This window comes from Taudactylus pleione, unplaced genomic scaffold, assembly GCF_031769625.1.
Source record: "Taudactylus pleione unplaced genomic scaffold, aTauple2 ptg000439l, whole genome shotgun sequence".
NCBI lineage: Eukaryota > Metazoa > Chordata > Amphibia > Anura > Myobatrachidae > Taudactylus > Taudactylus pleione.
In genome coordinates, this window is record NW_028284841.1 from 666,487 (window position 1) to 680,041 (window position 13,555).

At 40.1% G+C, this 13,555-nt stretch overlaps 1 protein-coding gene and 1 long non-coding RNA gene across 2 annotated transcripts in view; one reads left to right on the forward strand and one right to left on the reverse strand.

The window, feature by feature from the left end:
* The first annotated feature begins 3,026 nt into the window (after positions 1 to 3,026).
* On the forward strand, positions 3,027 to 5,732 carry CYCS (cytochrome c, somatic). The gene is made up of 3 exons (XM_088447794.1): positions 3,027 to 3,214; positions 4,342 to 4,519; positions 5,331 to 5,732. The coding sequence occupies exons 2-3, from the start codon at positions 4,351 to 4,353 to the stop codon at positions 5,477 to 5,479; spliced, it is 318 nt and encodes a 105-aa protein (XP_088303920.1). The 5' UTR covers positions 3,027 to 3,214; positions 4,342 to 4,350; the 3' UTR covers positions 5,480 to 5,732.
* An 884-nt stretch (positions 5,733 to 6,616) lies between these two features.
* LOC148505744 (uncharacterized) overlaps positions 6,617 to 13,555 on the reverse strand; it is a 37,127-nt gene continuing 30,188 nt past the window's right edge. The window contains exon 4 of the long non-coding RNA XR_015869855.1: positions 6,617 to 7,402. This is a non-coding gene — a long non-coding RNA (uncharacterized LOC148505744). The remainder of the gene's footprint in view (positions 7,403 to 13,555) is intronic.

A 13,555-nucleotide genomic window follows, 5' to 3' on the forward strand; every position in this document is an offset into this window, starting at 1 on the left:
ACTGTTTAAATTTTTTTCTTACAAGACGATCAGTCATACTTTTACTCTAATGTTAGTAAAGCCTGCTAGGTTTCTGAGACCCCTTGGGGGTGTGGGTTAGCCATGTCATCCTGTCCGAATTCTATTTCTAACTCTCTGATTAATTTGCAGTTGATGTCATGGAATGTGGGAAGAGCTAATAGTCCTATTAAACGCAATCTTTAGTCACACATCTCAAAAAATGACACCCTGATGTGCTTTTTATGCAAGAGACACATTGGAAATAGGGAGATTCTTCCTCCCTTCGGGCTCCTTGGTTAGGTAAGTGTATTACGGCTTCTTATCGTACCGGGTCCAGTGGTGTTGCCATAGTATTTGTAGGTCCTTTCCTTTGACTATAATAAATCAAGTTGCCCCGGGTGGGAGGTTTTTTATTTTGGATGTGACAATCCATGGTACCAATTACACTTTGGTTAACATATACGCTCCCAATGTGGAGATTTAGTCCTTCTTTATGTCCTTGCTCCAAATTTTAAAACAAAGGGTCAACTTCCCATTGATAGTTGGGGGGGACTTCGACACAGTAGCAGATCTCCTAATAGACAAATCTACTCCAGCACTTCGTCCGCACTCACCCTCATGGGATATTTTTCCGACTTTTACATTGGCTCTTCAGATATCAGATCCCTGGAGAATACTCAACCCATCAGATAAGTCTTATACCTTTTACTCGGGAGTTCCCCGCTACTTTTCGAGGTTAGACTATATGTTAATTTCTGACACATTGTTTAATCGTATTCTTAGGGTTAAGTTGCATGATATTATCATTTCAGATCATGCACCAGTATCTTTAGTGCTTGATTTCCCTCATGCTCCCTCTATGGATCGTATTTGGAGATTTCCATCATATATGGCTTCTTCTGAAGACTTCAAATTATTTCTTAATGTACGTTGGTCAGAATTTGTTACGATAACTTTGAGCATTGGGATTCTCCTTTGTTATTTTGGGAGTCTTTGAAGGCAGAAATGAGGGGTCATGTAATTGGTTATGTAGCTAGGAAGAAAAGAGAGTCTGCGCTATATATCACTCGCTTAGGGAAGAGGTTTCCACAACATTTGCAACATACTCTACTGCTCCAGGAGACTCTGAGTTTGCATCTTATAATTGTGCTCGGCAACTCTTAGAAAATTTTTTTTTGAAGCAAGCCAAAAACTCTAGCGATTTAAAAACATAAGTACTACAGGTGGGGGAACAAAGACGAAAGATTGTTGGCATCCATAACCTTGGCCATGATTATGCTAAAAACCTCTATTTATTGCAAACATTTTATTGCAAAATGTATTTATATATATAATTAGTAATTTGGAGTTGTGCATCTGTGATTTGTCTTTTTTTGTGTCTGCATTCCATTCATTGTTCTATATTTCATATGTAAACGTACTATGGATATATTGTTATGGTTTGTGATCCACATTTATAGCTATCTATTACTGAGATTTGTCTTTCTCGAAAGTGTGAGAAAGTATCATTCTTTGTTCTTATGTCATTACTATGAGAATTTATTGTACAGATTTTTTTCAATGTACAGACATGACTTGCTTCAATAAACAATATTTTTACAAAAGATTTAGTATCTGGCCACCAACAGTGGAAACTTGTACCCTCGAGGGCTGACTTCGCTTGCCACGCTTCAGGCATGGTGGCTCGCTCCACTTCGCTCACCACAGGTTACTATTCCCAATATTTGTCCACATGGATAGTAAATGATGACCTCAGGGTCCTTTAGCTGAAGGGGATTTAGCCGCAACTGTAAAATTACACTTCTCAGTTCTCAGCTCTGCAACATGTTCAAGATCTAATACGGGACAAACTGCGTCCTGTATTGAATCAACACGAGATACAGCAGCATAATTTGAAATCTGGTACAATCCTGTATTATACAGCATGGTTGGCAACTCTATGTAGCTATACTAATATGTCTCTTAGTGTAGAGAGAAGTGATACATACTTTCCTACTCTCCCAAAATGGTGGGGAACCTCCTGAAAATCGTGTGTCGCTCCCGGCCCATCGGAAGAGTGTTATATAACAACATATCTCCTCCTAAGTCTATTAATGTGCAGGAGATAGCTCTGCGTATCAGAGGTTCCCAAATGCCGTCTTCAAAGCTCCCCAACAATTCAGGTTTTAAAGACATCCATTGCATACTTGCCTACTTTTGAAAAAGCATTTCAGGGAGAGTGTGAAAGCAACACCTATGAAGGCGGAGGTAAAGTGGGCGTGTCCTGCTACATCTGAAAGGCGTGTCATAATACTGACTTCCATCCAAATGTAAATGAGTCCCAAAGCAGTTAGTAAGATCTACTTGTTGATGAAATCACACTGATACTTCTCAGAAAATGCATGTAGCCATAGGGATCATTGTGCCCTATAACCAATGCAGGGAAATTACACTAATGATCCCATTTGAATGTATATATCTGTTTTTTCTTTTATAAAACAGTGTCATAATGGGGGTAAGGTGAAATGAGGGAGATTGGTAGACTCTTCAGGGAGACAGGGAGATTGCTGCTATTTCAGGGAGTCTCCCTGACAATGAGGGAGAGTTGGCAAGTATGATCCATTGTTGAGCACAGGTGGTTAAATCAAATTGACTGATGTACTAATTAAGTCACATGTAGTCAAGCTCTAAAACCTGAACTGTTTGCGCCTTGAGGACCGCGTATGGGAACCTCTGCTGTGTATGCTATGCGTGTGGTAAATTGTATATGCAGGTGAACATATATTCATACATGAATATGTATGTATTACACATGATCTTACAGGCCAGCCAGCAATGGGTTAATAATCTCGCGCATGCGCGATGGCTAAGGTCACATGACACGCCCCGGGTACCCGCGCCAGCAGTTCCCTAGAAAATCATGTCCTTGCTGACGTCATATAACGCTGCATGCTGGCTCTCTTCCCTCTAGCCGAGGGGCGGGACTCAGTGACCCTCCTTCGTGCACGTCCTAGGCAGACTAACATGCTAGAGAGGCAAGGCCCAGGAAGCAGCGACAGGGGTGGCACTGATAGGTTGTGAAAATGCATGGGAGGAGCATCACATAACGTCACACGTAGGACGTAAGATTGGTTGCAAAGACACCGGTTACAAAGGGCTTGGTGCGGCGTGTCCTTGGGAGCAGAGAGATCTGAGTGTGACCCGGTACAGAGATCAACGGACCCGCAACTTCAGGGTAAGAGCCGGCGCTTCCGGGTGTTTGCGGCTATTTCCTCTGTCATTTATCCCTATTACAGGTCCCTATGGCCGTATCCTAGCTCTCCTATCCTGACCTTGCCTGGTGGTAGCCCCTTACAGGCAGGATGAGCACCCATGAGCCAATGATCTTACATTTAATCCTGTATCATTGTTAGTAAATGGTCCCAGCTGCAGTTTGGGTGGCAGAGTGATGTTCCAAGTTGTTCTCTCGCTATGTAATTCTATTTAGTTTTGCTGCATTTTACCCCATCCTTGATAATATAACATTTATGTACGTAAATACCGATTTATGTACTTAATTAAGTTGCTGCGGAACACTTGTTGCACCATAATAAATAAATGATAATAATGTACCATTATATAATATTCTGACATGTTGTTTAGTTACCGATTTTGATAACACTTGCGCACATAGAGCTGTTTTCCATACATTGCCAGGTTATTAGTAACTCTCATTAGGCGGAATTCAATTGTTTGCAGCTGCCTATGTGCCCGATGGAGCTATTCAATTGTTGCTCCAGTCAGGCTCGATCAGCTGCCGGCATTTCAGCTCGCACCCTGCGAGCTGAAATGTGTGGAAAGTGACCAGTTTGGTCGTCCAAACGGCACTTTTTCGCGATCGCGCCCAGCACTTTGGCCGGGTGTAGCCGTTTTACGCGGCTAAGCCCGACCTCATTGGGTGTGATGTTCTAATCAATTGAATCTTGCCCTGCGATCTCCTGTCACTTTAGATGGGAGATTGGGCGCGAGAAAACAATTGAATTCTGCCCATTGTGTTATATGCCCTCTTATCATGTGACAAGTGTCTGCTGATCTGTCTGTAGTGATCCTCAGAAGGTCATATAGGTCATTGGGCCTTGACCTTGAAGATATTGGCTGTATGAAATGCGTTGTAAGGGGTACAGGAAGCAGTGTCTTCCTTTCCATTATTAGACTCTCATGGAGAAGCAACATAGGCATCTGGTTTTCAGTGATTGGGGTATTGCCCCCCCCCCCCACCCCCACCAATATCTAGTTTGTATAATAGGATAAGTGTACTGTAATACAATTTCTGGTTGTGTGGTTTCTACGTAATGTGAAATGATTTAAAACGTATTTCCTTAGAGTTTAACAATGGGAGACGCTGAAAAGGGAAAGAAGATCTTTGTCCTGAAGTGTTCACAGTGCCACACTTGTGACAAAGCGGGCAAGCACAAGGTTGGTCCTAATCTGTATGGGCTGTTTGGACGCAGGACTGGCCAGGCAGAAGGCTTTAGTTACACTGATGCTAACAAAAACAAGGGTAAGTGGTCAAACTTACATAATGGATGTTCTACTTATTTAGGCTATATGTCTGGTGTTTCTGGACTTCAGCTCTTATTTTATAGAACAAACTTCTAAAAGAAAAAAAATAGTGAGTAATAGGTGTATTTTGGTGTATAATATAAATTTCAGGTCCTTGATTTAAGCTTGTCCTTGTTGTATAGCTGGACCTAATCGAATTGGTGATTAGGTCCAGCTATATACCAAGGGCAAGCAGTTCTGGGTTTTCATTAGGAAGTTCTCTATTCTTGGAATAGAAGTGCTTTCAGACCTCCTTGTAACATTCATACACATGTCAGAACTTGAGACTTCACTTGCTATGTGAAACCTGTTCTGCTATCAGTCATTCAGTTCTGATCACTACCGTTTTTAAATTAAATTTTTTCAAAACCTTTAACTTACTGTCATAAGAGTGCTACCATCTTGATAACAGCCAGTGTAGTTCTGAATCGCCTTGACTGTGTGTATAGTCTGAAGAAAACAGCAATCTTGATCCGCAAATTACCTTATCTGTTTATGGATAATCTAATTGGTAACTATTCTACAGGTTTGTACACATTGATCACACTGGTTGTACTCTATGCTGCAATGGTTGCTCACCTCAAGTGATCAAATCCAACCAATAAGATTACTGTGTGTGAGCAAATCAGATAAGGATATTACAGGGTTGCTTGGTGTGAAATATCTAGCGACTTGGGTCTGACCAGTAACATAGTGTGTATTCTTGATATATCTCTTTTTCTGACCAGATTCTTTTGCAACAATAGTTCACTCTGACCTGTTTTTCATAGGTATTACCTGGAATGAGAATACCCTAATGGAATACCTGGAAAACCCCAAAAAGTACATCCCTGGGACAAAAATGATCTTTGCTGGTATCAAGAAGAAGAGCGAAAGACAAGATTTAATAGCATTTCTCAAAACCTGTGGCTCCTGTTAATTTCTGTATCTGTTGCCTTATTTATTTCAGAGGGATTGCTTGTGATGAGATGGTTTTACATTTTATATATTTTTATTTGTGCTGTCCAACTCCATACCTCCTCTTAGATTCTCATCAGCCAGCAAATGTAAAAGTATCATTGAAATTAATTTGGCAGTCTAAGAATCTTCGGTGTCACTTTATGGTTCCAAATAGTATGTCCTACTAAATGCTATGAAGGTTGTTTTGACAAATAAAATAAGTATTCTGTTCACACCTTGTAACTTGTTTTTCTTTAAATAACTAAGTTCATTAAGATGTTTTGCCTTGTGATAGTGCCAATTTTATACAAAGACCGCTTTGGCACAAAACACTACTATGGTGTTCTATATATGGAATTTAATTGGGTACCTGCATTTGTTTTTTTATGTATGTGAATGGGTAAGAATTATTTGACTTTATGTAGTTTTTATGATGGGTCTGTTTGCACAGCTGTTCAGTACATTGCCATTACTTTGTCTCCATATTAATGTTTCACTTCCTAGTACTCTGCTGTTAATCTGATTGAGGTGGGGTGGTCTAATGGCAAAGGCTTTAAGCCTACATTTGTGGCAGAGTATTATTAACTGTCACAGTTAAGGGTACAACACCATAGATGAAGTATACAACCTCTCCAATGGCAGTTGGCCAAATCCATCCAAAATAGAAACTGACGATTAAGGAGTGCTAGTGCACTAAGCTAGATGGTATAAAAATGACACTACCATAGATGCATTTAAAAAAAAAAAAAAAAAATCAAAGTTTACTAAATAAACCACATTAAATATAAAGACTACCCGGTTCAATATATTATACACACACCATTTGTCTTTTTAGATGTGTGGTAATATTGGACACGAAGGGGTCTGTTTATCAAGCCCATTTTCCATAAAATTATGTAGGAACACTAGTACACTTAGTATAACAGCCTAATGTAGGAGATTTATGTTAAAAGGCCTATTAGCTCTGCAGACTGCAGTCTCAATTATTAACAATGGGGACTGCGATCTGACCCCATTAGGTTTCCGCAGTCTTCCGCTTACGTAAACTGTTTCATGCTTATGGAGGCAAATTCAGAGGCAAGGGATCTTGCGATACTTCCCCCCCCCTTTACCCGATTCTGCCAGGCTCCTGATATGACACTGGACATGCGCAGTGTCAGATACCAAGGGGGAGCTTTTAAAAAAATGAGTCCTCCAGAGATGTAACTCACAGGAACTGCAGTTATTGCTACCATTGTACCTGCAAATAACCCTTTTCGTATATAGCGGGGACTTTTTTGTAAAAGTGTAGTGAGATGGACTGTTAGTAATCGCAGCATTGCTGTGACTATTCATACATAGGCCCCTAAATTCAGTATATGATTTCAAAGCTTTAATTTGTGCTTCATTAATTGCAGCCAGTTGAATGCATAGTACTTGGGAATATCCACAAATGACTCATCCATGGGGGAAAATGTAATAGCCTGCCAGATGCAGGTATCTGCAAAATCTCAGTGAGTCTTTTTTTTTTTTTTTTCCTTTTAAATGATCACCACTTTAAAACATTAGGCAGACTTGCCAGAAACTTGATACCTGCAAGTTGCAGGCTATTACATTTTCTATATTCTTAGAGGGTTTTTGGAGGTATAGGTAATTATGGCTAAAGAGATAGAAGTGTGTGTGTGTATAACAATCCGTGCACAAGTATCTCCCTATGCAAGCTTCTGTGCATCTCCTATGCTTCTAGTATATGCAGAGGTATTGCTAGACACAAGTAGTGATCCAGGAATCTGAATGACCAGAAGTCTGCTCTTAGCTGATGCGTTTCTCAGGTATGGTACTGGTTTCATCAGGCACATCTTTTATTATGAAACATCCCATATTGAATGCAGATTTTGTTGGGTCTTGGAAAGGTGGATTAATCCTAAAGGAGGAACCAAAGAATATTTATTTGTGGTGTGTAAAAAGAATATACATGCTTGCTATTAGTGGGGTGTTTGTTTTTTTTTTTTTTGCATTTTCAAGAGACATAAAAAGCTGCTAATATTTGTTAAATGTTAGAAGTAGCAACAAGAATGGCATTTTATGGGGGGAAAAAAAGGTACTCTGATACTGTATACAAAAATGAGTGTTATTGATTTTGAAATGTGACTAGCTCTGTACAAGGGCAAGAACTCGGCAGCGAACAGGTTAATATATTGTGATGTTACATGGTTTTTCCAAATATTCTTAACATAGGACTGATAAATGCTGTAATTACACATCAGTGTGGGGTTTTTTTTTTGAATGTAACATTTGCCAAACTTTTTTTTTAGCAGCAGTGATGTGTACCTTGTTTTTAGTCCTAATGGAGCATACACACGGTCAGATTTGTCAGATGAACGATTTTACCAAAGTATTGAACGATTTTTGACTGCATTAAAATGAATGGAATCGTCCAAGTCTGACTGCAAACACATCAGATGTCAGATATCGTTATCTGTCAAACGGGAACGCTCATTGTCCATCGTTCAGATATTCCAGATTTTCCTTAAGAACTGAACGATTTTTAAATCGTTATTGTTCAGATCTGAAGGAAAAATCTGACCGTGTATGCACCATAAATCTTTTCATGTATTGGTCCCTTCCCTTTTTTTTTTCTTCTTGGGTTACAATGAATTGACATAATAGGGTCAATCCAATTAGGTGCAATTTTGCAAAGGGGAGTTTGTTTCATGAAACATGGATACATTGCACAAATGCATGCACATGAGAGCTGCCAATCCGTGGTAGCCGCTGCGAGGGTGTACAACTTTCGTATAAAATACGACTTCGGCTGAAGCACATGAAAAAGTGGGGAGACCTTCCTGGACCTTTAAAAAAAAAAAAAAAAGTGACAACTGAAAAAGCAGGACCATATAGAAGGCTGTTAGTGGCCAAAAGGAACTTACTAGAGGTTTTTAAAATGTGTGAAATGTGTAATTTTTGCACTTTTTAAAATAATAGCCAGCAAGTGTTTTTCAGCAAATGAAAGTCCAGCATTTTGGAGTATAGAAAAATGGTTGTAAAATAGTTATTCAGTGTGTGTAACAAGTTAAAATAAACACTTTTACCTCTCATCTGCGAGTTTTAAAACCCCTCTCCCATGAAAACATCACCTCCACATACAGTATCTGTCCCATATCATTTAATTTATTGAGCTTTTTAGAGAAATTCATCAGAAAACTAACGTGACTTTACTGGCCAAATTATGCTATTTAAACCCCTCCAAGTGTGTGATTATTCATTGGGAGGGGTGTAGAACGTATTGTACAGCCTCAAGGAAGTGGCTGTGCAGTACTGTCCAACAAAATGTAAATGCATCAGGAGGTGGCTATGGGTAACTGATCTAAACTGCAATGCAGGAGGTCTCCGAGTGCAGCGTCTGCAGACGCTTCCTCCTGTTCACCACTGGTTGTTCCTTTGGCCAGGCAGCATAAGCTGAGATTTATTCAGCCTGGTCGGTTCCTGGCCAGGAAAACTGTGTACACTAACATACCCTGACCTCTTCACTCCTGGAAAATGGGAGCAACACATCCCCTTTTCCAGGAACGCCCCTGCCCCCCCAAACACCATACCTGTCAAACAGGCTGCGGCATGGTGACACTGCGAGTGCACTCGCAGATAAAGGCCGCACATGCGCAGTACACATCCTGCGCAAGTCCTCCCACCATCCAAGATGTACGCTTTTATCGTCAGGCCCTGTGTCCTGACATTTTTACCTTAAAGTAAAGATTTTCCCTACCTTTTCATCTGCTCAGAGGGCTGCGCCCCAAAAAACATGAATTTCCTCTGAAAAAATAATACGAGTTTAGCATTATATTGCAAATGATATTTGCAGTACGAGTTAACTGTGAGTTTGTAGCACCCAACTCGCACCAACCTAACTGGATTGACCTCAGTATGTAAGGTTATTTGTACAATTTGAAGTGCACATTTTTACATTGCGTTCTTCCATATCTCCACAAGAGGTCTCTGTAATATTTTACAAATGTTAAGCTGGAAAGAGAAACATTCTTGTTTTTTTTTTTTTAACATTTTTACATTTGGATCAGTGACTCCTGTCTGAAGTTGTTGCATTTGTGAAACATTACAAATTGCTATACAAGATAATAGATGTACGAACAGTGTAGTTTCCAGGGAAAAGGAAAAAACCTAATAAACTTTTTTATATAAAACACCAAATATTCCTTAGGAAATTGTAGCTATATTTCCTGTTCATATGCAGCAAACAGATTGATATCTGTATTTGAATGTGCTCTACTATTTTGACAACACCTTAAGGCAGAGGTTCCTAAATGTGGTCCTCAAGGCTCCCCAACAGTTAAGGTTTTAGAGATATCCATAGTTAAGCACAGGTGGCTTATTTAGTACCTCAGTCAATTTGATATAACCACCTGTGCACAACCATGGATATCTCTAAAACCTGAACTGTTGGGGAGCCTTGAGCACCGCGATCAGACCCCATCTCACCCAGGATGCTACTAAAACCCGCATACACTCACTGGTCATCCCCAGATTGGACTACTGTAACCTCCTATCTGGCCTCCCCAAATCCCATCTCTCCTCTCCAGTGTATCCTTAATGCTGCTGCACGACTTATCTTCCTCTCCAAACATTCTACATCTGCCTCCCCCCTCCTACAAGCCCTCCACTGGCTTCCCATCCCAACTTAAGGTTCTCACGCTCGCTTACAAAGCCCTCACCCAATCTTCTCCCATGTACATCTGTGATCTCATCTCCCTTCACTCTCCTCTCCGCTGTCTTCGTTCAACTAATGCACGCCGCCTTTCATGCCAGCTGATTACTTCCACTCCCGACTCCAAAATTTTACCCGCACTGCTCCCCACCTCTGGAACTCTCCCACTCCCCATCAGACTCTCCACCTCTTTGCAATGCTTCAAACGGGCTCTCAAGACCCACTACTTCATCAAAGCCTTCCAGCTATCACTGTAACTCCCTGCTACATGCTCCTACCTCCCCATCTACCCCAAATGTGTCATACCTGTTTGTCTTCCCCTCCCTTTTAGAATGTAAACTCTTACGAGCAGGGCCCTCTACCCTCTTGTGCTTCTCCCTACTTTAATTTCATCTACTTCTTACTCACCACTGGGGCACCTAACACTTGGTTGCTTATGCTCTGTTGCATATCTGGGTGTTATGGTCGCTAATGTAGCAATATACAGTCAGGTGCATAAATATTGGGACATTGACAGAATTTTCATATTTTGGCCTCTATTCACCACCACAATGGCTTTGAAATGAAACAAACAAGAAGTGCTTTTAACTGCAGACTTTCAAATTTAATTTGAGGGTAATTACATCCAAATCAGGTGAACGGCGTAGGAATTACAACGGTTTCTATATGTGCCTCCCACTTTTAAGGGGCCAAAAGTAATGGGACAAACTAAACAATCCTAAATCTAACTTTCACTTTTTAATATTTTGTTGCAAATCCTTTGCAGGCAATTACAGCCTGAAGTCTGGAACGCATAGACATCACCAGACGCTTGGTTTCATCACTGGTGATGCTCTGCCAGGCCTCTACTGTTAATGTCTTCAGTTCCTGGTTGTTCTTGGGGCATTTTCCCTTCAGTTTTGTCTTCATCAAGTGAAATGCATGCTCAATCGGATTCAGGGGATTGACTTTTTTTTAGCCTTAAAAACCTCTTTGGTTGCTTTTGCAGTATGCTCGGGTCATTGTCCATCTGCACTGTGAAGCTCCATCCAATGAGTTCTGAAGCATTTGACTGAATATGAGCATATAATATTGCCCGAAACACTTCAGAATTCATTCTGCTGCTTTTGTCAGCAGTCACATCATCAATAAATACAAGGGAACCAGTTCCATTGGCAGCCATACATGCCCACGCCATGACACTACCACCACCATGCTTCACTGATGAGGTGGTATGTTTTGGATCATGAGCAGTTCCTTTCCTTCTCCATACTCTTCTCTTCCCATCACTCTGGTACAAGTTGATAATTGTCTCATCAGTCCATAGGACTGTAATGGCTTTTTTAGATGTTGTTTGGCAAACTCTAATCTGGTCTTCCTGTTTTTGAAGCTCACCAATGGTTTACATCTTGTGGTGAACCCTCTATATTCACTCTTGTGAAGTCTTCTCTGGATTGTTGACTTTGACACATATACACCTACCTCCTGGAGAGTGTTCTTGATTTGGCCAACTGTTGTGAAGGGGTTTTTCTTCACCAGGGAAATAATTCTTCTGTCATCCACCACAGTTGTTTTCCGTGGTCTTCCGGGTCTTTTGGTGTTGCTGAGCTCTCCGGTGTGTTCTTTCTTTTTAAGAATGTTCCAAACAGTTGATTTGGCCACACTTAATGTTTTCGCTATCTCTCTGATGGGTTTGTTTTGATTTTTCAGCCTAATGATGGCTTGCTTCACTGATAGTGACAACTCTTTGGATCTCATATTGAGAGTCGACAGCAACTGATTCCAAATGCAAATGTCGCACCTAGAATCAACTCCAGACATTTTACCTGCTTAATTGATAATGAAATAACGAGGGAATAGCCCACACCTGTCCATGAAATAGCTTTTGAGTTGATAGTCCCATTACTTTTGGCCCCTTAAAAAGTGGGAGGCACATATAGAAACCTTTGTTAATCCTACACCGTTCACCTGATTTGGATGTAATTACCGTCAAATTAAATCTGAAAGTCTGCAGTTAAAGCAAATCTTGTTTGTTTCATTTCAAAGCCATTGTGGTGGTGAATAGAGGCCAAAATATGAAAATCCTGTCAATGTCCCAATATTTATGCACCTGACTGTATATTTTCCATGCCCTGGTCCTGTATTGTATTGTTCTGTAAGTCACTTGTCTACAATTTGTTTATGCACTTTGTAAGGTGCTGCGGAACATTTGTGGCACCATATAAATAAATGATAATAATAATAATAATAGCAACATGTATCAGAGCAGTTCCATATTAAAGTGTCTCAATTATGACTACTGTAGGTCAGCGGTTGTAGTAGTAATAGATTTGTATTGTCAAAAACATGAAACTGGTAGCAACTTGGTGATCCAAGGGTTAATGTGGTGATTAATACAAGTTAGTAACCAGGGACTATTACTACAATGCTGTATACTGTATAGGTTTTTTTTTTTTTTTACTGGTGTTTGAATCTTCATATTTGTCTTCCAGTATGTAAACAAATCTTTTTTTGTGGCATTAAATAAGTTTACCTGTGCATTAAAATAAGTCAAAAGATATTGAAAAGTTTTATATCTAAATTATATAGTGTTTAAATTAATTGAAACTTGGTGTCTGTGATGATATTAAAATGAACCTCTATATACCCCTGCCTGTACCTTCTAAAATCCTTCCTATAAACCTCTAAGGATGACGCTAATTTGCGTATGCAGTCATACAATAAATAGAGACTCCAGACTCAGAACATGTGGTTCCGAAGCACAAAGTATTATTCAAGTAAAAGTACAGTCAGTTACACGCTATGATCTGTGTACAATTTAGCGCAAAGGAATTATACAGACCCAAGTACAGTTATACATACGCAGCGCCTCTGGACCAGATTCCGGGATTCAGAAAGAAAAGCTCCGTCAATCAGCATTCAGCAAGAAGACTAAAGACCCAGTGTTTGAGCACACATGTTTATACCCCCCCAGAATAGACAGGACAATAGAGAAGTTTATTGCTTATGCCATCGGTTCCCAGGGGAGAAGCATATGTTACAGTGCATTTAACATGCTGGTTCAAATAGGCTCATCCAGCCTCTAACAACTGAGGGTGTTTTCCCTCCCGCCTCCCCATGCTGCATCTTAACAGTTGTTCATAAAATATACATTTTGTTGCTTGTAGTTTCTGCGGTCCATAAGTTGAGAATGCATGATGCGATCTCCACACCGATAGTACCGGAATTCTGTTGAAAGAGTACACATCAGTTCGAAACCAAACACTGCTTTCTTAGCATGTATAAATCCTTAGTTATCAAATATCTTTATTTCTCAGCATTTAAACTAACTGAACCAACTTAAATCATATACTTTAAAGCTTATTAAACCTTATGTGTGAA